Source organism: Ipomoea triloba, chromosome 11 (genome assembly GCF_003576645.1).
Source record: "Ipomoea triloba cultivar NCNSP0323 chromosome 11, ASM357664v1".
NCBI lineage: Eukaryota > Viridiplantae > Streptophyta > Magnoliopsida > Solanales > Convolvulaceae > Ipomoea > Ipomoea triloba.
The window spans coordinates 2,910,483-2,935,937 of NC_044926.1; the positions used below are offsets into that span (position 1 = coordinate 2,910,483).

The 25,455-nt window shown below is 35.7% G+C and overlaps 3 protein-coding genes across 4 annotated transcripts; all 3 read left to right on the forward strand.

Moving 5' to 3' along the window:
• The first annotated feature begins 6,118 nt into the window (after window positions 1-6,118).
• LOC116033986 (beta-glucuronosyltransferase GlcAT14A-like) lies at window positions 6,119-9,134 on the forward strand. The gene is made up of 4 exons (XM_031276544.1): window positions 6,119-7,534; window positions 7,803-7,878; window positions 7,967-8,082; window positions 8,359-9,134. Exons 1-4 carry the CDS (start codon window positions 6,937-6,939, stop codon window positions 8,874-8,876), a joined length of 1,308 nt encoding a protein of 435 aa, XP_031132404.1. The 5' UTR covers window positions 6,119-6,936; the 3' UTR covers window positions 8,877-9,134.
• Window positions 9,135-9,529: 395 nt separating this feature from the next.
• LOC115997058 (H/ACA ribonucleoprotein complex non-core subunit NAF1-like) lies at window positions 9,530-13,202 on the forward strand. Its single transcript, XM_031236521.1, has 3 exons — window positions 9,530-10,541; window positions 11,457-11,534; window positions 11,683-13,202. The coding sequence occupies exons 1-3, from the start codon at window positions 9,642-9,644 to the stop codon at window positions 12,955-12,957; spliced, it is 2,253 nt and encodes a 750-aa protein (XP_031092381.1). The 5' UTR covers window positions 9,530-9,641; the 3' UTR covers window positions 12,958-13,202.
• Window positions 13,203-21,762: 8,560 nt separating this feature from the next.
• Window positions 21,763-25,305, forward strand: LOC115997263 (protein ULTRAPETALA 1). 2 transcript variants are annotated; one of them, XM_031236781.1, is made up of 4 exons: window positions 21,763-21,916; window positions 22,213-22,464; window positions 23,879-24,203; window positions 24,889-25,305. In XM_031236781.1, the coding sequence occupies exons 2-4, from the start codon at window positions 22,248-22,250 to the stop codon at window positions 25,061-25,063; spliced, it is 717 nt and encodes a 238-aa protein (XP_031092641.1). In that variant the 5' UTR covers window positions 21,763-21,916; window positions 22,213-22,247; the 3' UTR covers window positions 25,064-25,305. The 2 variants fall into 2 exon arrangements, with proteins under 2 accessions (XP_031092641.1, XP_031092640.1); XM_031236780.1 differs by lacking the exon at window positions 21,763-21,916 and adding an exon at window positions 21,926-22,059.
• The last annotated feature ends 150 nt before the right edge of the window (window positions 25,306-25,455 follow it).

The window sequence follows — 25,455 nt, forward strand, 5'->3', positions numbered from 1 at the left end:
TGTATAATATGGCTGAACTTCTTTTTTCATGTATAGTTCGTTGTATATTCGTTTTGACAGAACATAGTAATACCTTAAAAACAATGAATTTTGTGTGATAAATGTTTGTTTTTGAGACTGGTTATAATGGAATGCTGCATATACCGTCGTTATACCGTGGACCATGGTCATGATTAATACTGCAGTTGTATTGAAAGGGAACTGCAGTTGCGCATAACAGAGGCCGTTTCATCCGTTAACACAACTGCAGTATCAGTTCAACTGCAGTTCCAGATGGACGAAACGGCCTTGTTCCGCGCAACGCAATTCCCTTTCAACACAACTGCAATATCAACAATGACCATAGTTTACAATGCAGTGTGGACCATGGTCCACAGTATAATTTGCCTTGCCCAGATGCTTTAGTTTTTATGTCCACTTTCTGTACCTAGTACTTATAGTTAATTGTTTCTGTACATATCAACAAATAACTTGATAATTGCTAGCACATAATATGATAACTATAAATACAGAATGTGTCAACTATAAATACAAAATTTGAATGTTATTTTTATACAGTGTAATCAAATGTTAAAATTGTTAACGTTTGCGAGCAATGTTGCAAAAATCCTGCCTAGGCGCTAGGCGTTGGTCGACCGCCTAGCGTATCACATTAAATGGTTGTCTAGGCGGCTGGCTGGCTAGGCGACCGCCTAAGCTCCGCCTAGGCCACCAAAGCACCGCCTAGGCGTCGACTAGACCGACTAGGCATCGACTAGGCCTTCTAGTCGGTCGATTAACTATTGTTCTTTTTTCTGAATGAGTTATTTCACTCAAAACAACATCGTTTTGAGCGAAATAATCCTAAATTGTACAAACTTTAGATATTTTTTAGGTTAATATTTAATATTTTAGTATTAACTATTAAAGTATTATATAATTTATAATTATTAGTCTTTAAAAATTAAAAATACTTAAACAAATTTTTAAAAAATAAAAAATAAAATAAAAAATACACGGACGCCTAGACACCGATTAATCCTCGACTAGGCGTCCTAAACGCTAGGCGCTTCCCGAGCACCTAGGGAGAGCCTAGCGATTTTTTAACCATGTTTGCGAGACAGATGTAAATTGTCGCTCAGGAAGACCGGGTACAAGTGGCCAAGTGGGGCATGCGATTAATTAATAGGTCATAGAAGAATGTGTTTCCAGTTGGCACTTTAACCTACCTTAATTCCAGCTGGACAATTTCAAACCGTCCTAAAGTTATTGCTTAGCCCAATTGGGTCACAGGTGTATGGCCTTGATTCATTCCTTTAGCCGGACTATTGTAGTTTGGTGTGGAGTAGTAATTTTACCGGCCCCCTATCACATTGAGTATACCAAAAAAATATCATTAAAAACAATTAAATATACCTATAAAAATGCAAAGTCAAACACCTATCCAATTTCATTTATACAACATTTATTTCATTTACAATATCCAAATCTAGTAATTTTTTAAAAAATTATAAATTATAAAAAAAAATTATAACTTTTAATATGACATATACATCAATTATTGACCATTTAACCTTACAATTGTATTAATAATCATTTTATCATATGCTACAAGCTTGAATATTGTGATTTGTGATTTGTGGTGATGAATTCATTGACCATTTATGTGGCAAATTATATCATGCACCTTAGGATTCACCTTGTGATGTAAACAAATTTTTGCCATCCAAGGTATAAGTATTGACATTTTTTTTGTTTGCACGGGTAGCTCAATTTGATTTCTGTGTGGTAGATTGTGGGCAAAGACACAGTATTAAGCTATAGCAGTTGCAATGTGAAAGTTATACAAAATGTGGTGGGCTCCTTGTGGACGCTATCTTAGATATTGCGACCTAATAGGTCACTAATAAGCCACCGTGATTTACCACAACCATAAATTTTGTCAGGCCAAGGTGTGAAGGCCCTATAATAAAAGATTTCATCTTTTGTAAGCAATTATTGACAATTCAGTCCACCAAGTAAAAAAATTTCCAATATTTTCATTATCTTATCCGACTTGGATGTATGTTATCTTTGTTCTCTAAAAAAAAATAATTTTAAAAAATATGAGTTGACCTTAAAAATTCAATTTCATAATGTTTTCAATTGCCAAAAGAATAATTGGGGGGAAAAAAAAAATTAAAGTCAACAGCTAAGGCTCAACTGCCCACTGCAGGGATTTTAACTCCCCCCCGCGTAAGTGAGCGTAACTGTATTCTCTTCACGTGCCTATAAATACCTCACCACCAAATAGAACCTCCATTCATAACTTCTCACAACTACACCCTTCATCTACCAATCCCTCTCTCCAATTCAACAATGGTCTGCTTCTGCTTCCTGGTCGATCAGACGAAGCAGGTCCGCCGGAGCAAGCCGGCGGCCGGCACGTGCTCCCGCTGCGGCGGCGGCGCTAGCGTCGCCGACATGAAGACCGCTACGCGCTTCTGCCACGTGCCGTTCTACTGGAAAAACTGGAAGGCCATCGTCTGCACCTTCTGCGGCGCCATGCTCAGATCTTACCACTGAAAAACCAATCCGATCAGTTTTCCGATCAATTAGGAAGGCTTTCGGATTTTCCGGCCAGCGCCTGCTGCCCTAGGCCCTAGCTTTAATTTTAGCTCGCCTGCTTGTACTAATAATTCATAAATTCATTTTTTCATTTATTTTTTTTCTGAATGATTTCTCCTTATGTATGTGATTTGGCATAGGGAAATCATAGCTAGGTATAATGTAATCCGCTAACAATTACGGAGTATTATTATTAGCATTAGTATTATTACGTTAAGTTGGTCCATTTCCAGTAATGTGAATTCAAAAAAAATATATAATATAATAATTTTTTTTTGTAATTTTGGTGATACTACATTACTACCACAAAATATCATAAAAGTGATTTCGAATTTGATTTTTGTTGTTACTAATATACAATGATTACACCCAGTCACTAACCATATAATATTACATAGCTGTCATATTTAAAGCTTTATAAAATTTCAGAAGCATTCACAACAACTTACAACACTGAAATTGTACTCTTCTCACACAACCATTAATATACAAGCTGGTGGAAATGAATTCGTATGGAATTGGTTGAGTCAATTGAGATAGCCATTAATATACAAGCTGGTGATTTCCAGCAGTGTGAATTCATATGGAATTGATTGAGTCAATTGAGATTAATGTCGAGTTCAAATTTTATTGTTTTGTCGATTTTATAAGAATTTTAATTTTGTAATACGTGATAATTATACAAAGTAGTATTTAAAAAAAATATTAATATATTAAAAGAGATTATCGAGCGAATAACGAATAAATGCATAAGAATTTTCTAAAATAATTAAAAAAAAAAAAAAAAGAATGTTCTAATAAAGTTTACCAATAATAATTCAGGCAGTCACATGCAAAGCCATTATGCATGCCTGGGATGGAAGGAAACGCATAGCTGTAATTTCGCTGTCCATATTTAATGTGAATGCCAAGTAGCTAGACGTCTTTCCCCATCTATCATTTTTTATGTTGATATAATAATTATTATAAGAGTGATCTTTAACTTTACTTTTAAATATTTATCTCGACATTACATGATTGGTTTGTTTTAATTTGTACTACGTATTTGATTAGTAAGTGAATTTTTCAATTTGCGATGGAATCCACAAACCAAATCATAAATGAGAAATGTTGTAAATTCCTCTTGGATTTTTTCTATAAATTTCTTGGTCCCCTAATGTGTCATCATGTGATTGGTAGTTAAATTTATTTATTAATTAGTGGTTAGTCAATTCATTAGCACCGGATGAATGAAATACATATACCATATAAGGGAACAGTTTGGAGCTTGTAAAAATTAAGAAGAGAAATAAGCATTATTTTTCTACATAAATAACTAATAAATATAAATAGTTCTATTGTTCCGTAGGATAATGATTAATGCATATAAATATTAGAAAGTAAATTTATGAGCGAAAAATGAGTAGTAGTTTTTAACTATTCATGGTATATAAAAAAATGATAATCATATGGTTGAAGAATTAAAGAACCTTAAGAGTGCCCTTGCAGAATTAGCTAAGCTTAAGCTCATTCCATTAGGTTCGTTACAGAATTCACTAAGCTCATTAGGGAACTAATTCAATTGAAATACTCAAACATAATAACACTAGTTAATTAATACCTAATTCAATTAAAGCCATTGCACTACAAGTTTGACTTGCCAATTTGGATATCCGCGTCGCCATTTAGTCGCCCCAAGAATTGCTTCAAATGGTTGACTTCTTTTTTTTCATCTAATTTATTATTTTCATTATATATATGAACAAATGCGAACATACCTTCCTGTGTGGACGTGCGGTCATGCACCACCAGGTATGCATAAATGCGTCACCACGTGTTCAAAAATGTACCAGAGTGAAATGCACAAATGCACTACACCCGATTACATTTCTGAACACGTGGTAGTGCATTATTGCATACCTGGTGATGCATGACTGCATGTCCACACGAGAACCATATATATATGTCCTCGTTAATATATTTATGCTTGATGGAAACATATTGGGTATTTAACAATTTGTTAATAACTGATTGTGTTAGTCGGTTTGACCAGCTACATATATTAATATGTTACAAAAACGTGTTTGATAAATTAATTGTTTGTAATGATTTTATGTAAAATGACATGTAAGAGTATAAGTGTATTATGTTACGGAGTATTTACTAACTCTTAAAGTATTATTTGACCAGTCACATAAACTAAACATTGACTAATAAATAAAATTTTTATATCATCACTACAAAAGACATAACATTAGTTCGCTAAATATTCAACACAATAGAATTTCGTCGAAATTAAATTGAGGCCCATTGGATAATGTCCTATCAAGAGGATATTCCTAGCCCAAACATTATTGTTTTGTTGGATTAAAGTCCATTCATCCATAGCCCAATAAGACATTTGGCCCATCTTGTGGCAACCGACAAATTTTACTATGGACCATGGTCCATGTAGCAACGTAAATCATGAAGAAAGTATCATTTTAATTATATATAAATTTCATTTGACAATATTGTTATATTTTTTAGTTTTATTTTTTAATTTTTATACACACTAGTTTCATTATAGCAATATTAAATTATCATTTTTTTAGTATATTAAAGTATCATTTTAATTCTACTACAGTTTTTTTTTTTTTTAAATTCTACTACAGTTTAATTTGACAATATACATTATTGCATGAGCTCTATTTTTAAGTTTTGTTTTCCAGAAACACTAATTTAATTATAGTAATGTTGATATATTATTTTAATTACATTTCACACTCATCTGACAATATATGTTATTATATGGGTTCTGAATTTTATTTTCATTTTTCACACACTAGTTTCGTTATAGTAATATTAAAATATCAATTTAATTATACTACGATTTCATTTGACGATATACGTTATTGAATTAGCTATACTTTTCAATTTCATTTTTCACACACAATAGTTTCGTTATAGCAACATTAAAGTATCATTTTAATTATATTATACTTTCATTTAATAACCATGGTAAACCAACATTGTATACATAGCTGGATAACTTAAACCAATAAAGCTAATATAGTAATAGGTCGCTCCCATTATGAATTAAATTTGTAACTGATTACAACTTTCCCAGCTTCATTGGACTAATTCTAAACAAATAAGACATTGCCCCTATAACCTCTTTGGAGCCCACCACTCCCACCAGTAAGATCCTAGTATTCAATGTTATTCGATTCTCCACTGCCGCTTCTAATTATGACATTTAAATTAGGCGATGAGCCAATTACCTTAAATCCTGAGAAACAAATTTTGATCTTATAATTGTAGTAGCAGTTTATTTATGGAACACTTTGTATTAAAATTAATTTTTTATAAAAAGTCAAAATTCCAATTTTGTACTAGTGTTACTGTGTTAGTGTACTGCCTATGAATACGAGGGAAGACCATGGACAGCGAAAGACCACTGTCTACTTTACTTCCTTGCCTTACAAACCAGCCGTCAAAATCAGGGAGGCGTATGAATAAAGCTTTTCCCATAAACTGGTGTGTTTTTTATTCTAAACTCCAACTAAAACTCTTAATTACTGCATATAAAATTGCTAAGCATTAAGCAATAGTAATAAAATACTCCAATCTTTTTGTCTTACCCACAATTTAAGCAATCTGTACGGTCCCCTCTCTTTCTCTCTGTGTTTGGTGCCTTTTGTTTTTTTTTTTTACAGCTACTCTTCTCGTTCAAATTGTAAAGAGTCCCGTCTCTTCTGGATTGCAAGTTGTAGAAACTATTTTACCCTGTTTTGATATGGGGAAGAGAAGAAAGTTTCTTGATCTTTAGTGTCCCTTTGTTTTTCAATGGCATTTCCTTTTTCTTTCAGCTCTGCTGGCATTTTCTGTCTAAAGATGAGGTCTTGAATCAGAAACACTTTTCTTTTTGAGTTTATTTTGTTCTCTTTATTTAATCCTGTGTTATCTCTCTGTTTAAGAAGATTTCCAATAAATCTTTGAAGGGTTTGGTTCTGCTATTCTGTGTTATTCATTGGATCTGATTTTGAGAAGTTTGAGCTGAGAAATCTGTTTATTGATTTGTGTAGAATCTAACTGTTTGGTTTGGGTTTTGTTTTCCATATGAATTGCTCCATTATCAGCTTTTGCTTTGCTGTTGTTACCTTTTCATTTGTAAATTGGACCCCCCCTTTGGTGCCATTGATTTGTAAGGTTAGCTTCCTTAGTAGTGGAATTGATTTAGGGTTCTTGTGAACTTCAGCTCTATTGTTAATCAATTTGGTTCCCCAGTAACCATCTTATCAACACTAAAGTTTGAAGCTTTAGAATTCTTCATTTTTCAATTCATTTGAAGCTTGAGGCCTTCTCTGTATAAAGAACCTGAGTGTTACTATGAGGAAAATTGTGAATTCTCACTCAGGAAGGGTGTTCAGTGACAGAAAGTGGAAAGTTCCATTCTTTACATGTTTGCTTGTATCAGTTACTCTATTTAGTGCAACCATTTGTGCGCTATACTCGTCGTCTTATGGTAGGGATCAGGTGGAATTCAATGTGATTCCATTTGATGAGCCAGAAGACTCGAGTGAATATTTTGTGGAATCAGATTTGAGATCAACAGTGTCAAATGCAGTTCCAAGAACGGAACCCCCTAGGTTTGCTTATCTTATATCGGGAACCAAGGGGGATAGTCAAAGACTGTTGAGGACTTTGCAAGCGGTTTATCATCCGAGAAATCAGTATATTCTGCATATGGATCTCGAGGCTCCGCCTCGTGAGAGGTTGAATTTGACAATGTCGGTGAAGAACGACCCTACTTTCCGTGAAGTGAAGAATGTCCGGTTAATGGAACAATCCAACTTGGTGACTTACAAAGGCCCTACCATGATTGCTACTACACTTCAAGCTATATCAATAATGTTGAAGGAAAGTTCAGATTGGGACTGGTTTATCAATCTCAGTGCTTCTGATTACCCTCTAATGACTCAGGATGGTTAGTGCTTTTGCTCTTTTGATACTTCTTTGATCATTATTTTGCCTCTTCAATGCTTTACAATTACAACAATTGTTTCTATATTCATTATTTTGTTAAAGTGGTACTGATAATAGTTAAAGAAAAGCTGAAATTGTTTTACTTTGAAAAATTTGAGAGTAGTGCTTGTTGAGAATGTATTGCTTTTCACCAAAATGGAACATCGCCATTGTTGAACATTTCTTCTGAATTGCTACGAAAGCACTTAATTGAGTACCGATTACTGCAGATCTACTTCATGTTTTCTCAAATTTGTCCAGAAGTGTGAATTTCATTGAAAACGGGCAGCTTTATGGCTGGAAATTGTAAGTTATTCAATACGGAACTGCTGGTACATAAGTCTAATCTTCGCCCCAATTATCATTAATTAATTTAGTTTACTGATGTTTTCAGAAGCCACAGAGGAAAGTCGATCATAATTGATCCCGGTCTGTATTTGTCCAAGAAATCTGATCTTGCTATGACTTCTCAACGTCGATCACTTCCAACATCTTTCAAGGTGTTCACTGGTAAGTTCTCTGAACATATACTCCGTAGCTTTTTTCTGCTTCGGTTTTATTCAATTTCATTCTATAACACAACATTTATTAACAGTATGAATTGAACTAAATGTATATGTCGTTTAGAGTGATTGTTTTGTTATCGTATGTATATTTCTCGATAGTAGAAATAAACAGAGGACCTAGGAAGGTAATTTTATGTCTGCATTGCGTTTATGTCTATGAGTTTCCCATACCCATTCCTGATTCTGGCCATTTGAGCAAAATGTTCGATTTACTGCACAGGCTCAGCGTGGGTAATATTAACTCGTTCTTTCGTGGAATATTGCATATGGGGATGGGATAACCTGCCTCGGACCATACTCATGTACTACACGAACTGTATATCCTCACCCGAAGGCTATTTCCACACTGTCATTTGCAACACGGAAGAGTTTCGGGACACTGCCATAGGCCACGATCTGCACTACATTGCCTGGGACAACCCGCCCAAACAGCACCCTATCGTGCTGACGCTCAAGGACTTCAACAAAATGGTGAACAGCAGCGCTGCATTCGCTAGGAAATTTCGCAAGGACGACCCGGTTCTAGACAAGATCGACGTCGAGCTGCTCGGTCGCAAGAATCGGTTTGCACCCGGGGCTTGGTGCGTTGGAGGCGCAGAAAACGGAGCTGATCCTTGCTCTGTGCGCGGGGATGATTCGGTGTTTAGGCCCAGCCCTGGCGCGAAGAGACTGGAGGGCTTAATGCAGAAACTACTATCCGAAGATTTTCGTAGTAAGCAATGCATGGGAAGAAGTTGATCTGGGAGGCATTATGTTTGTTTTCTGAGGCAATTTTCATGGCAGAAAAAGGGAGAAGCTCTGCAGAAAAAAGGATTGTTGCAGTTTGAGAAGCTCTTGACAATTTTCAAATGCAGATAGTTTTCTCACAAAGGTGAGAATCTGGATAGCCCAAATTGTACATTGTTGTAACAACAGATCATAGTTGAAGTGTAAAGATTTTGGAATTTGATTTCATCATTAATTTTTCTTTAAATAAACTATGCTCTTCATATTTTAGCGGTTGCCGGCTTTCCCATAAATTAAAGAATAAGTCTTATATAGCCTATTCTTGATAGGCCCCATTTCAAACAATTCTCTTATGGCACGTTTGGTTCGCGGAATAGTCCTGAAATGGAATAGCATTCTCAGTAATAAACCTATTTCGCTGTTTGGTATATTAAAAATGTATTTTTTGTTATAGTCCACAGCACTATGTGGACCATGGTCCACATAATTATTTGCCGGGGGCGAATTTGCATGTCATGTCTTCCTTTATGCAATCTTAGGCAGCTAGGCCCAACATCAAAGCCCAATTAAATATTTTGTTTTTATAATTTTTTTTTGCTCGGAAAAATATTGACTCATTCGCCCAATATATAAATGCTAAAACCCTAGCCCGAAGAATTAGGGCTTTTCTCTCCTACGTTCTAAATCCGGCGTACGTGCTTATATACACACAGCTTTACTTCCATAACGCTACCATGAAATTGACTCTTCCAGAGCTCAATACTTCTGTGATCGACCATGGTGGGGTTTGTGCACAGTCCACCCGGTGAACAGGGAAGTTCAGAGCCAAAAACTCAATCCGTTTCAGAGCAGGGGAAAGCAAGCGACCCGCTTGTTGAGCAGTTGCTATTGGACGTGGAAGACTATTCTTTGTCTTTCACTAATTCTTTTCTTGATTTTGATTATTTAAACGACTGGATTGACCCGAGATCTGACCCGTATAGTATGGAGGCAGGCGATTTCGGTGCTGTCAATGCCGGTGGTGATTTCAGTAGTAATGGAGCTTGTGAACAGGTAGAATATTCAGAGGGACGTGAAAAGATGGGTTCTTTGAGCTGTTTGGGACCTGAGAAGAGTGTGCATGGGAGTTTGGACAAGGGAGTGGAAATAGATTGTGGTGGGGAAGTTAAAGTGAAGGAGGAGATATTGGTGAGCTGTGGAGATGGGAAGGTGGGGGAGTTGGGTTGCTTGATTGAGGAGGAGATGGGGAAAGTTAATTTAAATGGTGTCTTAAATGTAAAGGAGGAAGATGGAGTTATGGACAGAGATATGAACAGTGTGGGGATTATAGAAGATGGAGGTGAGGGTATTGCCATGAATAATGGAAACGAGAAAGGAGTAACTAGTAATGAGTTAGTGCTTGGTGAAGATGAGAGCAGTGGTGATTCTGATTCTGGGTCTGAGACTGAAAGTTCATCTTCTTCATCTTCTTCTGCCTCCAGCAGTGATGATGATGACGAGGAGGAAGAAGACGAGGGCGAGGACAATGATAATAGCAATAGAAGGGGTTCAGAAATGGAAGAAGGTGAGATCCTAGCAGGTAGTGCATATGATATAGTTGCTTGGAGTGCAGATGAAGATGATGATGTTGATGAGAGTGGTCCTAAGGGCCCAATAAGGTCTAAGAATGAGCTTAAGGTAAAATCAATGTTGCCTTTGTATTCTATTACCTTGATTGTGTTGTGAAAAGTCACGTCTCATTTTGTTTGCTTAATGCTTGTGCAATTGTGCATATGCCCCTAAATAACTTATGCTTAAGTTTGCAGTTTGCTTCATAGATTTAAATGGGAGATAATTAGGTTCCTGATATAGCAGATTACACTTGACCATTTAGCTAACTCTGTACTAATATATTATGTAAGAAACAAAGCTGCAAAGAGATGCTTTCTAAGTGTTGAGTCATTTTGACAGTTTATAAGGATGTCTGCTTGACATTTTTGGGTGGATGCTAGACAGTTCTATTTCAAGGAAACAGTGACTTCAACTGTTTTCAACTTCTTGAGATTCTTCACATATTTTCTAAAGAAATAAGCAATGAACCTGTTTTCTTATGTAGAAATTTTGAAATTCTAGATGTTATTCTATGATCAACATGTGCTTCTGACATTTGCCCAGACAAGCATTGTGGCTATACTATTTCTGTACGCATTTACATGTAAAATAGTGCTTATGCTCTGCACCATATTGAATATTGTAATGTAATTCTTTGAAATCTCAAGATTTTCATAGCTAGCTCAAGCCCTCGCATTCCCTTCTTTCTCCTGTTTAGTTCAACATTATGTTGAGTGTAGTCAGCATTGGTTGGTGAGTTTTTTTTGAGCTAAATGAGTTGGTCAGTGTCAATTACATTTTGTGTCAGTTATCTTGGAAAATCAAGTAAATCATTCTGTTTGTCAAACCTGGTAAATAATATGCATGACTACAGAAATTTGACAAGTTTATACGTTGTGGATCCCTGATGAATTCAGCCACGCACAATTCGTGCATTTCATTTTCACGTTCTACTATGCCACCAGGAAGAAGCTTGAATTTTGCTTATTTTATGTTGTGCAGGACCTCCCTTATGTTCCTCCTGTGAATGTGACTATACAACCACATCACCAGACCTTGCCAGTCGGAAATATTTCTTCGGTAAGGCCATGAAACCAAGAAATAAATGAGACTATTAGATAGCTATAATGTATCACATGCTATTCACTTGCTATTTGAACTTGAATGTTTATATATATGCCTATATAGGTTCAGATGTCTTATCTTACTTGTCGATGTTATGATGCAGATAATTGGGGCCCAAGTCATTGTTGAGGGGGTGGAGAAGCACAATCCTCTCAACGAGGGTTCCATTCTGTGGATCACTGAAAGCAGATCCCCACTTGGGATAGTGGATGAAATATTTGGGCCCGTGAAGAACCCATACTACATTGTTAGGTACAATTCTGAAAATGATGTACCTGTAGGAATCCAACAAGGCACTTCAATTTCTTTTGTCCAGGAATTCGCAAATCATGTCCTTAATGACAAAAATATTTACAAAAAGGGATATGATGCATCCGGAGATAATGATGAAGAATTATCTGAAGAGGCAGAATTTTCAGATGATGAAAAGGAAGCTGAATACAAGAGATTGATGAAAATGAAAAAGAGGGGCACAAGTGAACAGAAATTTGGAAACAAGACAATGGACAAGAAGAAAGTAAAAAATCGACCAGTGAATCAGAAACAGAATCAAGCATTTGCTCCACAAGCATCAACTGGTAATGTTAGTGGAAACCTTAGCGTTCCGGTTGACCAAAGCCAGCAATGTGTTCCACCTTTTGCAGCATCGGGTGATCAAAGGAAGAATGTAAGCACTGGTGGCCAAGCACAAGGTTCTGGCAATGGTCCTTGGTCAGATCCCGCATTGCCTCAGATGGCACAATTCCACAGTTACGGTGCACCTTCTAGTGGACTGGGAATGAATGGAATCCCTTGTCAGCAGCCACAGAACGCTGGGCTTCCTTCTTTCCCTGCACCAACCCAGTCCCTCGGTTTTGTTACACCTCCCGGGGTTTTGACAACTGGAGTTCCACCTCAGCAGCAGCAGCAAAGGATGCCCTTTCCGAGTGTCTTACCTGCTATAAACATGCAATGGCCACAGCAGAGTCATCCCCAGCCTTTTTTTCAAATGCCCTTTCCAAATATGTTACCACTTCAGCAACAAATGAGTGCTGGTCAAATGTTTCCTTCTAACTTTATGCCAGGTGGACAACCAGGTTTCAGCACAGGCTCAGTTGCACTGGGACAAGGGATATTCAACCAACCACCATTTGGATTGGGCTTACATAACCAAAACACTCCTCTCCCAATGAATTCGGGCCAGCAAGTGGTGCCACCCAATGGACCTCAAAGTGGATCCAACAATGATTCATGGCCACCTCCTTCCATTTCCACCACTCCCGACTCCTCTTGGAATTCTAATCAGCCTAGGCACTCTCACGGTGGCAGGCAAGCAAACCGCAGGGGTGGTGGTGGTGGTCGTTTTAGAGGTGGACGAGGTAGGCGACACAACAATTGACTTTTCAAGCAAGTGGTATGCACGGCCACTGCCCCAAGAATAGAAAAAAATTGTAGGGAGGAGTATTGTGTGATCATATAAAGCTCTTGTTAGTTCTGGCTATATTACCAGAATACAATATGTGGATGCTATGCCTTTCCAAATAGGCGTTTTATGAATTCATATTAAAGTGAGAATGTTAGCATTATTACATTGTGTTAGGGAAAACAAATGAATGAGTTGTATCCAGCCAGTTTTTTTGTTTTTGTTTGTTTGTTTTTTTTTTTTCCACAAATCACTGCCTTAATAGTCAATAGTTCATGTTCATTTACATACCGAATGTTCACAATACATTTTAAATATATTCGGAATAAGTTTTTCTAGTTCAATGTCAATCTTGTTTTTCTTGCATATATAAAAAACACACAAAAAGATTATGAAAAAGTTACCAAAATAGGGTATTGGGGTGACATGATATGTGAACATATCTTCTCATCAATTGATGGATTTTATTGTCCAATGTAGGGCCTCTGCCAAGATACTACAAGCATGCCAAGCCTAAAACGAAACTAAAGGTTGCCTGCCATTATAGTTTGTTTTGGACGAGGCACCAGACAACAGTTGAGTTCCGATCTGGCTACTTGTTTGCCACCTTTGTTACTTGTTTTCGTTTTCTTGCAGGTTTTTTAGGGTGTCATTTTGCCCTACATCTAACCAGAAACCACCACTTAACGTATGTTGCTATGTATTTTTGTTGGTATAAATTAATTCAGTGGTTCAATTATAAACTGAGTAATCGAATTAAATAAAGAGAATAAGTTGAGAATTCGGGCTGAGCCGAAGGTCTTATGTTATTAGAATAGTAGAGTATGACATTACCTCACATTTTGGTTATATATGGCTTAATTAATTAATGCGGATGGAGTAACAGTAGTTCAAAGCTGTTAGCATTTATTAAGGTTTCATTACTTGACCTAGGTTGAGGTGGAACTTATGGTTCAGAGAAATGATATCTCAATAACAGCTACCAGATTTCTCTCCCGGACATACGCTGTCACGATAGTTGTTTGATTATTAATGATGATTTGATGGATGAGCAGATCATACTGTGTGGGTTTTGAAAAAATTTAATGCTTTTTAGGTAACTTTGAAAATTGTTGTTTTACACAATTCAATGGTATTTGGTGTAGTACAGGTATATATAGATTTTTGGGTTTTCTCTCATGTGCCAATCTGATACCTAGTAGAATTAGAGAAATAGATATATTATTGACCCGGTTCACCTTGTCACAATTTATATAAATAATTTAAATTGTGGACATTCAATATGTAAGTTGTGAATATTTAATTATGAAAATTCAGTATATAAATTGTGTATCACCTTGTAATATAGATGCGGGTCCATAAAATAATTTGCTGAATTTAAGATGGTCATTATTTTAAAAATCGGTAAACAATTTAGTTTCTTGTTTTAAGAGAAAATTCAAAAAACGAAATCAGGGATGAAGATTAATTTGTAATCTATGTCCGCTGGGTTGATGATTTTTATTATTTCTTAAATAATGAGTTATTAGTTTATGGTCAAAGTGTAGGAAGGGAATTGGGGATTTTCAACTCTCATAAAATCTTCGTGAGGACGGGAGTGAAGAAAATTTTTAATCATCTCTGATAAGGATGAGAACATGGGCAGGGAGCGAGTGTGAAATTGTCAGGGACACGCATATTCCTTACATGGTGACTATTTCTAAGTACAACTAAAATATTTGCATGGTTGTACCAAGTACCATACAAAACCCTAAAAGTTCTTATAGATTTTATTAAATTGAATAATTTTTTTTTTCATCAATTTTATTAAATATTGATATTGATATCAAAATAGAATCTTATTGATTTAATTTATTAGAAAAGATGTTTGACAATAAATTATATATTTATATATATAATGTAAAAGGGAAATCTTTTAGCATATGGTAGTGCAATCTCATGAAAAAGCATGGGAATAAAGGTAGCAAGTCCATAAACAAATTACAAAAGACAGCTGACTAACTTTATATATATATATATATATATAATTTGAGACTTCAGATCAAATATTTAATATAATTTCATCTAATTAATTAATTCATTCATACTGGTTTGATTAATTAGCTCCTAATACTTTTAGAGTGTAAATTATATTATGAATTAGGGTCCATCTTATATTATGGAATTTGACCTAAAATGAGCCCCTTTTATATTAAGTTGTTAATCACATCAATTAGTGCATTATGTTTACTAACATTCATCTTACACATTCATAATTTATCATGTTCATAATTTTTGTTATATAAATTCATAAATATAAACATTAAATTGCGATTATATCTTATATATAGACATGCACTATAGTTACTATACTATCAACACACAAACCTTCTACTTATTAACGGATTTTCATTGTCTAAATAGTAGTTTGATTGTGTTTTTTAACAAAAAATTGGTAGCCGTTGTTCGAATATGGACTGTGATATGGATCAAACTCGTTTTATGTACATAATTGATATATAAAAAGATCACAATGAGATAAATCAGCATGTCTATGTTGACAATAGTTGATCAGCGAGCTCAAGTAAATACGGCTAATTGAGAGTTTTATTGAGAATTAAACTTAATTGAAACCTTATAGTTAGCAAGTGAACTGTCCGACCAATTTAGTTAGGTTATATATCTTAGTTAACTTAATTGATTGGATTATAAAACTGTTCCATTATTCAACTGAAAAGAAAGATAACTAATTATCAAATCATGATTAGGGAAAGCGAGCAATGCAATTAGGGTAGGTGGGTACACGCAGAAGCTACATGAACATACATGAATATGAATATGAATATATGAGCATGAACTAACGTGAAACAAGAAGACATGGAGAGTAGAATAGGTAGATGATAGGTCGGCCAACCATATGCCAATTTTGAAAGTGTTTTCGGCAGAATTGATGTTAAAGTCTTTCCTTTTTGAAAATTCTCTGTTAACCTTTTTACTTGTCGAAAAGATTGCCGTGTCCACAGCTTGCGTACGTGTTGCCTTTTCAACCCCTCCGAATCTTTCAACACTTATCTCTTACTGTTCCTTCCTACATATACATACCCATACGGAATAACCTCCGGGGAGTATGAGTGTATTTACTTAGTACGTATCACATGAGAGACACTTATCGATCTTAATTGACTTCGTATAGGTTCATTTAGACCCGAATTGAGGTACAGATTCATCCTTTTAGATTATTAGTTATTGCACAATACCTTTCAAGCTAAGCTCGGTCTCAACCTTAGCTTGATGACCGGACAGCGCGAGTACCACTATCAGAATGCCTTCCACACTAGAGGGTAAAGTATCAATAACACCGCTTTGCCCAACCACCTCATAATTAGACTCGTCATGAATCATTCCCTACATGGACTTACTAGAGGAGCCGCCGACCATACCAGTGCAGTGGAACATGTAGTGAACATGCCGAACACTCGTCGTATGTCCCCTCCTAACCCCTATAAATAATGCATTTAATGCATGTGGGAATGATTTTTTTTTTTTAATTCTCTTATTGGAAATATCTTTTAGCTTGAGAACGTCTGACCCAAGTCACCCGAGCTCACACACCTACTTCATAGTCTATACGTAGGAATATTTCCATATCCTTGTATATTTCCCACATCACATACATTAGTTTCTCTGCCAACTTTTAATTTACTAAAAAGTATGTCACCCTATCTGAATTGGTTCTGGATGAAGTTCATCTTATAACTCTAATAAAAAAGAACTACAATAAGAAAAATCAGAGTACACCCAGAGTCCATTGTTGACCAATGAATAACTCTAAACTTAAAATTAAAAAGTGCTTATAATTGATTGACACAAACTAAGAATGTCAATATATAGATAATTAACTTAGAACTATGTTTCTTTGCCAACTTGTCAATTATTAACTTGTATCTCTGCAGGATGTACGTAGAATAGTCAAACAACGTTAGTTACGTTTCTGTTTGCATGATCTGATCTGGGCTACCTGTAGAGAAAGAATATGAAATAACATGGCTTTGGTTGGTTGATTGGTTGGTTTCTTGAATGTGCAGAGAGGGTGAAAGGCAGATGACAGCACACGATGATTTAGCAGTAAAAAGTATAGTATATATTACCCTATCATCATAAGCCTGTCTAGTCACAATAGACTTGATTTTGAAAAACAATGCATTATTATAAGCTTTTTTAAACTTTTAAAAGAAATGCTTAAGAATATATGGATATTTTGCAATGACAATTATTATAAATAAAAACGATTGTATTTTGTAAATAAAATAACAATTTTATTCTTAATATTTACAAAAAAAATATCGTTATTCCATTTATTTATAATAATTGATGATTTTACTATTCAATAACATAATTTTTTTTCTAAAGGATTATATCTCAATCTCAAGGCCCTTATCATTCTGTCCTAATCTCTTAAAGATTTGGTATGAAAAGTTAATCAGGAGATGGGTCTCAACTAACAATCTAGTACCATAAACTATGGTCTACAGTGCAATGTTAACAATTGACATACATGTTCATTTTTAATATATTGAAGATTCATTTATATACTACAAGTTCATTTTTTAAGGTTAATATTTGTATATTGCAAGTTTATTTGTAGTATGTTTAAAATGAGCATTTATCAATGATATACTTTACAATGTGGGACATAATTTGCCATCAATTGAATTTAGCCGTAGGCCATCTACATTAGTAGTTTTCGGACCAAATTTTGAGAAAATTTTGGTGAGGGGGAGGTCCAAGAAGAGAGGTATGATAGAGATAAAGGTAGAGATCCTCTTCCAAGGATGTGATTTTTCGCAAAAATGTGGGACCCACTGCATTAATAGGTCATTCGTGCACGCTACGCGTGGCTGTCACAATTGCGCCTAGTTGTGGTTGTTACAATTGTGCCTAGCTAGAGCATGCACCGCACGCGCCCGCGGGGCACGTTAATGGCGATGTGTTTAATTACTTTGTTGTTGTTGTTGTTGAAATCAATTTTTTTTCCCATTTTCCTACCATCTTCTCTTTCCTAATCACACTTACAAAAACTCCTAAAAAAATCACACTATTAAGGATGGCTCTAATATAACTCTATTTGTTAATATTTTTTAAATATTATATTATATTATAAAAGGGCTAATTATTGATATGGCTGGGCTAAATAGAACAACATTGTATGCAAATTGCAAGACTAATCAAAGAAGGTAGCTAGGATGGTGTAGTGGGGGTACGGTTATGAATAATTAATTAAAGACAGCCACTTAAAAACATGGTATTAATCTCCCCATGCCATGATATTGATACCACCCCACGCCGCAAGTCCAAGGTTAAGATCGAATCTTTCAACATTAAACAAACAAATTAAAGCAAAATACCAAACTACTTGCTAGCAAGTTGTCATGCAATAATTAATTAATATTAATTATATAAACAGTGCATTTATAGAGCATTATAATATGCAGAGCTAAGTGGTTAATATATTACATAGTACACAACTACACATTAAAACACCATAAAATATTAGCATTTCACACTTGATTCGATGATTACAATTAACCCTTGTGGGTTGTTCTTCTCCATGTCTCCATCACTATTCACTACTACTATTCATTTTAGTTGCAGATTTGGAAAAAAAAAAATAGCGACTTTGAAGCGATGAATGCATGGTGTATTATTACAAATTGCACCTGAGTAAAATTAAAGAACATTATACTTGATGGTACATACAAATGCACTCAACATATATGACTCAAAATGTATTTGATGATATATCTAAACGTGCATTGCACTTTCTCTTATTACTTGATGTACTTGTAGTATTGTTCGGTGCACTTTCTAATCTTAGTCATTGCATCTTAAAATTTGAGATATTTATCAAAAAGTTAGCACATTTTTTCATTGCTTTAGAGCTGGTGATTATTCTCAATTTAAATCAACAGGATATGCCATAAATAATATATATAATGAAATTATGAAAATCAAATAAATAATAGTTAGTCTTATTATTAACTTAATTAGGCGTGTAAAAATAATTAGAATACAATTGTCTATAAAATCAAATCTATAAATAACAATGCAAATAGTAAAAGTTAAATCTAGATACAAGATGTGAAACTATATATATCAACGTTGCCCTTGAATATTAAACATCTAGTTAAACATCTCATTACAATAATTTCAAAGTAAATTATTGTCTTCAGTGACGTTTAATGCTATCAGTAAACACATACCATCAAACTTAAACTATCACAAGTTTGGATCGTTACATTGGGCTAAATCTAAATCAAATCTTAGTTCAATAATATTCCATCAATAAAAAAAAATTATTCACTTATATAAAGTTTGAATTAACCTTTCAAATAATTTTATCATTCTAAGAATCTGATTAGAATTATTAAGAAAATTTCCAGTCAGACTCCAATCAGTACGTCCATCATACATCTGATCTTTTATGAGGTTGTGCTATTTCATGTCCCTAAGGGGCATTTGGTTCACGGAATGTTAGATTACCTTAGGGAATGTTAGATAACTGTGTTTGGTTTAAAATTGAAGTAGGCAAATAAGACAACAGAAATAAGATAAATTGATTAAAATTTCAAAAGCTCAATATTAGGAATAAGATAAGGGAATGTGAGATCACCTAAGAAATCGGGGTGTATCTCACATTCCCTTCCAATAGCTAAAAACTTCCTCGGGAGGTTATGTTACATTCCTGAGAATCTTACATAACTTGAACCAAACATAGGAATCATATATTCCCAAACAAATATAACCTTAGTTATCTTATATAACTTAAACCAAACGCCCCCTAAATACAACCTCATACCACAACATACGAGGCATATCTCCCTATCGAATTTCTTCGTACAAACTTTTTCCCTATACAATAGTTGCCTCTCCCTTAAACCTTAGGGTTCTTTATACATATAGGTTATGATTCACAGACCTCTCCGTAGAGACGTACAGTCATGTACCATTAAGTATGTAAGAATGCACCACAACGTGTTTAGAAATGCATCAGGGTACAATGTATTTGTGCATTTTATAGCTCGTAGTAGCGGAAGCAGAAACCGTGTAGATATGCAGGGTGTTAGCCGTTTTGACCCGCGCTTAACTCAGAACCATGATGGTTTATTGATATTTTCTGAGTAGTATGAATACCATAACTTTAGGTGTTATATAATTGTGTGTCCTGCATCCCATCAATACATGCTTTGTATATGCATAATGGTGGAATATGGACAAAACTTAAATGTCCAATCCAATCAACTACTTAATGAGCCTAGTCCACTTGCATCACATAATTAAGACACACAATATATAATAGATATTATATGAGAAAAATCTTACATTTTACCGTAATGCATTTATGAATACATGATGGTGCATTTATACATACCTGGTGGTAAATAACTGCACGTCCTAGGGTGAGGTGCATTTGTGCATTTTCTCTTGGTGCATTTTTTAACACGTTGTGATACACTTATGCATACCTAATGGTTAAGATATGTAGGAAGACCATTCGCACTGAACTGGTTTAAATTTGTATTTATCAAGCAAGTTAGAAAGTTAATTCCCCGTAAAGCTTTTCGCGCTGCCTTAATTATTGTATTACAACATATATAGACTAATTAGTTGTCTATTGTCACCAACCAAAAGCCCAACAAACTATAACACACACTGGTCATATCAACAAATATAAATAAGATCTCGCTTGTATGATCCATATATCTTCTACTCTATACTACCACTTGTGCTAAGAATTAAAGTATCTCTTCCATCTCAACTAAAAAGTTAAGTTTGATCATAATATCTTTTTTTATTGGGTGACGTGAAAATGTTGATTCTAATACCAAATTGAAACATCTTGCTTCATTTCAACTCAAATTTAAGCTGGTAGTTAGTTGAGTTACACATTTTTATATATTATATATGCTCAACACTAAGCAAATATCATAATAATATATCATAATTGATGTGATAAATGCATTGATTCTCACAAATACGTATGAGTATTGATGTCAGATTGATTCCCACAAATACGTATAAATATTGAGGTCAGATCGCGTAAAGATCCTTCTCTAGTCTGCTCGGTGGTTTAAGTTTGTAAGCTCGGGGAATTGCATGGAGGTTGGACGATCTCGAGCTTGTGTATGATAGGTGGAAATGCCAAAAGTCCCTCTTCCTCGCCATAAATGCGGTATCTATAAAGGGGTAAAGGGGCACATGCTGGGAGCCCGGCATGACTGCCACGTGTAACACATGTACCAAGTAAGCTTGGGAACAACACCTTGACGCCCACAGGGCTTAGATTCTTAACTACCCACAGAAGAGTCTATGTTCAGATCTCAAAGTAGCCTTACTTGGGTCACGCGTCCCAACCCAAAGTGGTCTGGCCCAGACTCTAACCGTCGAAGCACTACTATAACTCCTAATTACCTCAGTTATCACATTTAGGTCAGCGCGATCAAGCGTATAATCAGTCTAGTTTGAAAATGATTCCCCTGACCAAATACCAAACAGATGTATAGCGTATATAGAAAAGTATGCTCAAAAAATATTCTCTATTAGTATAAGTCTAAACCTTTATCATTAATTGGTCCGTTTTATACTCCCACTGATAATACAATAAAACTATTCAACTCATATAAGTCATAACTCTCAACCACTTGACCACCAAAAGTCGAAATTCCACAAATGTAGTTTATTAATAAAATAAATAAATAAATCCCAAATGACTTTTTCTCTCTCTAAAACAAAACCCAACCCAGTTCTGCTGTAGCTGTACAGTCCAGTCTCGCTCTATAAAAAGCGGTAAAGCATATATTTTTCAACGCTTTCTCCACCAGATCTCTTGGACTCGCCTCTTGGAGATGCGTGCTCGCTGAAGCTGTTTCTATCATCATCGCCATCGCCACCCATCTGGGTCTATTCTCTTTCTCTCTCTTCTCTACCGTTGCGTTTCTTTCTTACACACAATATTAGCTCTGTGACGCCGCTCCGGTCGGCTATTGAAATATATATTAGATGTATGTATTGCGCATAAGCATATGTGTGTGTCAGTGGGTGGTATGTATATGACTATATAAGGGCATTTATTGTGTTTGATTTTCCTTGTTGTTTTCTCTCTGGAAAGGTTCGATTTTGATGCGATATACTTTATTTTTTGTTGCAATAATCCCTTGTTTTGTTTGCCGTGTTGCGATAATAAAACTAATACAGAGCGTTGTTCGAGGGGGAGGGGGATAGAGAGAGAGATGGAGAATGGAGTGGAGAAGAGGCAGCGTGTGATGGCGGCGATGTTCAGCGATGAGGAGGTGGGCGATATAAGCGGCGTGAAGATAGGGGATGATTACGTGGAGGTGACGTGTGGGTGCACCAGCCACCGCTACGGTGATGCTGTTGGGAGACTTAGGGTTTTCTCCACTGGTGAGCTTGAAATCACCTGCGAATGCACTCCTGGGTGCCAAGAAGGTCTCTACTTTTTGTTTCTTTATCGCTCTTTTTGTCATCTTTGCCTCTTCTTCTCGAATGGGCTTGCGTTAGAATGCATGTTTCATGTGTTCCTATGCTCAGATTTTATCTTAGGCCCTGTGTTTATCTTCTTCTTGGCTTTCCTACTACCATTTCAAAGTCAGTGTTTTGTTTAGGATATGCATTTCCAACTGTATGTTAATTTGCCTGAGAGAACATAAGTCATAGTAGATGTATATAGTCAAGCTACATGGCCTGCTATATGCTTGTTTAAGTAGGTTGTTCATTGCATTCTTGTGTGAAGTTTAGATTGAGCAATCTGTTGTAGGTCCAAACTTGAAGGTTATTGAGCTGAAGAGAAGAACCTGCATTGTGGTTTTTCAATATGAGAAAACTTTCTTAAAAGGGTTTTGTGGCAAAAGCATCTATCTTTGATGCAGAGTTTTCTTTGATGATCATTATGTGTGCCTTTCCCTATAAGGGTTCTTGGATATGACATCATGGTTGATGGTTGTTTTTTCGTTGTTAGATCGTTATGTGTGATTGTGAAGGAGAGTGCCTTGGCGTTGCAGTTTATACTGATGTTATGTTGGGACCATGATAACTTGCTGGAAGTCACCATTTCCTTGTGAATGTTTAGTTGAACTGCCATGTGGGTAGGTTGTTAGGTTTTTCTTTGCTTATTTATAGCTTCAAATGTGAACATGATAGAATTAGGTTTTACATCATGGCTGGATTGGTTATGGTGTGCAGCAAAGGAAAGAAGTCCCATGACTCTGGTACATGATATAAATTAGCTTTTATACACTGTAGAGTAACAAGCCAAACAGGCACACAATTGTTCTTAACAAATAACTTGCCACTGGGGATATTGAATTTCTTCATCAATCATTTGCTTATGTTTCCAAAGTCTCAAAGGAGGTGTATTTATATCAAACTCAAAACTAAATCAACAAACTCCACTTTTTTAAGTGCTGATCAAAGAAATTCACCTATCACCCAATTTGGTATTTTAGTAGCAATCTAGCAGTCTCTTGAATTGTTAGTTTAATAAGCTAAAAGTCTATACTAGCTGGTATCGATCGATCACCTTTTGTGTTGTTTTTGCATGCTTATCTGGAAGTTATAGGATACTATATGAATTTAATCCATGCTGTGAAAAATGATTGCCCAGTCTAGACGTTGCGTTGCTGTATTGTATAAATTTATTGATCTGTTGAAGGACAAAAGGGGAATAGTCACCAAAGTATATACCGGTATCATACTTGCAGTATAATCAGTGTTGATTGGCTGTCTTCATATCTTCTTTACCCTTTTGCTGTTAATGTCTCATATCTATTTATCATTTAGCACAACCTATTTACGATACTTCTTCAAATCTTTCTAGTAATATTTTCTGTGTTTTTGTGAATAGACAAGATGACACCAGCTGCTTTTGAGAAGCATTCTGGAAGAGAAACTGCTAGGAAATGGAAGAATAATATTTGGGTTATTGCTAATGGTGAGAAGGTTCCTGTGGTAAAGACTGCACTGCTCAAATATTATATTCAATCTTCGAAACATGCAAATGGCTCAAATAGATCAAGCAATGGAAAAGCCTGCCATCGTGATGAATTTATCCGATGTACTGTCTGTAACAAAGAGCGCAGGTTCCGTCTTCGTACGAGGGAGGAATGCCGAAGTCTCCATGATGCTTTGGCTAATGCTAATTGGAAATGCTCTGATATGCCTCGTGACAAGTATGTTTCTGCTTCCAACTGTCTACCATTATTTAGTTATGAAGCATGACCTTTGACAGTATTAAATGAATAGTAGCCCTGGGTGATCTATTGCCAGTTAGGCTGAGAGGAACCTTGTCTCCTTTCCCTAGTGTTTAAGAAACAGAGCTAGTGCTGCCTATACAATTTTCTAGCTGGGCTTTTATGCAGTGCATAGCCCCACAGGCCACACTATATTATTTCTTGGGATGAACTGCCCTTTAACTATTACAACTTCTCAGTCCAATTCCTTAATTGACTAGTTCTATGATAAGAAATAGTAGTTTTTATTAGATATCATGCTGTAGACTCTCTGCATTCTAGCATGCTACCTGTAGATTTTTTGCCCATGCATTCTTTTAACTGCAGTCTCGCTTTCTGTCATATTAGAACCATTGATTTATGCGTGTTTTTTTGGGCTTTGACCGGAAATTTACAGACTATACCACCTTATAATATCTGTGCCGTGAGATTTGAGCAAAATCCATTTCTATTCTTTCTTGATTTAATGTGTCATAGAAATGCCAAGGCAGCTGTCCCACCCAATAGAGGTGCCTACAATCCAGTGAGGTGGTTAGTCAAAACCTTGGGCTACACCAAAAAAAAAAAAAAAAAAAGAAACTCCTGTCAAAATTTTAACATGCATTGCGGTTATGTTGTGTTGTAGAGTTACATGTGATGACGATGAGGAGCGAGCAAGCCGGAGGGTGTACAGAGGATGCTCCCGCTCTCCAACGTGCAGAGGCTGCACCACCTGCGTGTGTTTTGGATGCGAGGTCTGCCGATTCCCGGACTGCAGTTGCCAGACTTGTATCGATTTCACTAGGAATGTCAAAGCTTGAGGGGAGGGGCCAAACAGCCCAACCATTTCCCTAATGCCTTAAAAGTTTTAGCTTTATAATCCCCAATTTGAACATTCTCTCCACGATTAATTTATTTAAACTCTGCACAGATGTTCTGCAGGGAGCTGTTGCTAATCTTCTCTTATAAGGTTTGCCTTCATTTCCAGTGATCACTTTGCCAGTATACATAACTCTTTGTTTCTTAGCAGAAGATTGAAATTTCATTCTTTGAATTATTTAAATGCCCATCTTTGGGTTCATACCAACACATGCATGATACTCTATGTCTAAAGACATTCATGGAACATAATTTTTACATAATACTTATGATGCAAGTGACTACGTTCTCTCACAAATTTACAAGAATTTTCACAAATTTACAGGAATTATTG

Coding starts and splice junctions, on each gene's coding strand:
- LOC116033986 (XM_031276544.1), top strand. CDS start 6,937: ATGAGGAAAATTGTGAATTCTCACTCAGGAAGGGTGTTCAGTGACAGA. Junction 7,535..7,802: donor CCCTCTAATGACTCAGGATG/GTTAGTGCTTTT, acceptor CGATTACTGCAG/ATCTACTTCATGTTTTCTCA. Junction 8,083..8,358: donor ATCTTTCAAGGTGTTCACTG/GTAAGTTCTCTG, acceptor TTTACTGCACAG/GCTCAGCGTGGGTAATATTA.
- LOC115997058 (XM_031236521.1), top strand. CDS start 9,642: ATGGTGGGGTTTGTGCACAGTCCACCCGGTGAACAGGGAAGTTCAGAG. Junction 10,542..11,456: donor GGTCTAAGAATGAGCTTAAG/GTAAAATCAATG, acceptor TATGTTGTGCAG/GACCTCCCTTATGTTCCTCC. Junction 11,535..11,682: donor CAGTCGGAAATATTTCTTCG/GTAAGGCCATGA, acceptor GTTATGATGCAG/ATAATTGGGGCCCAAGTCAT.
- LOC115997263 (XM_031236780.1), top strand. Junction 22,465..23,878: donor CACTCCTGGGTGCCAAGAAG/GTCTCTACTTTT, acceptor TTTTGTGAATAG/ACAAGATGACACCAGCTGCT. Junction 24,204..24,888: donor TCTGATATGCCTCGTGACAA/GTATGTTTCTGC, acceptor GTTGTGTTGTAG/AGTTACATGTGATGACGATG.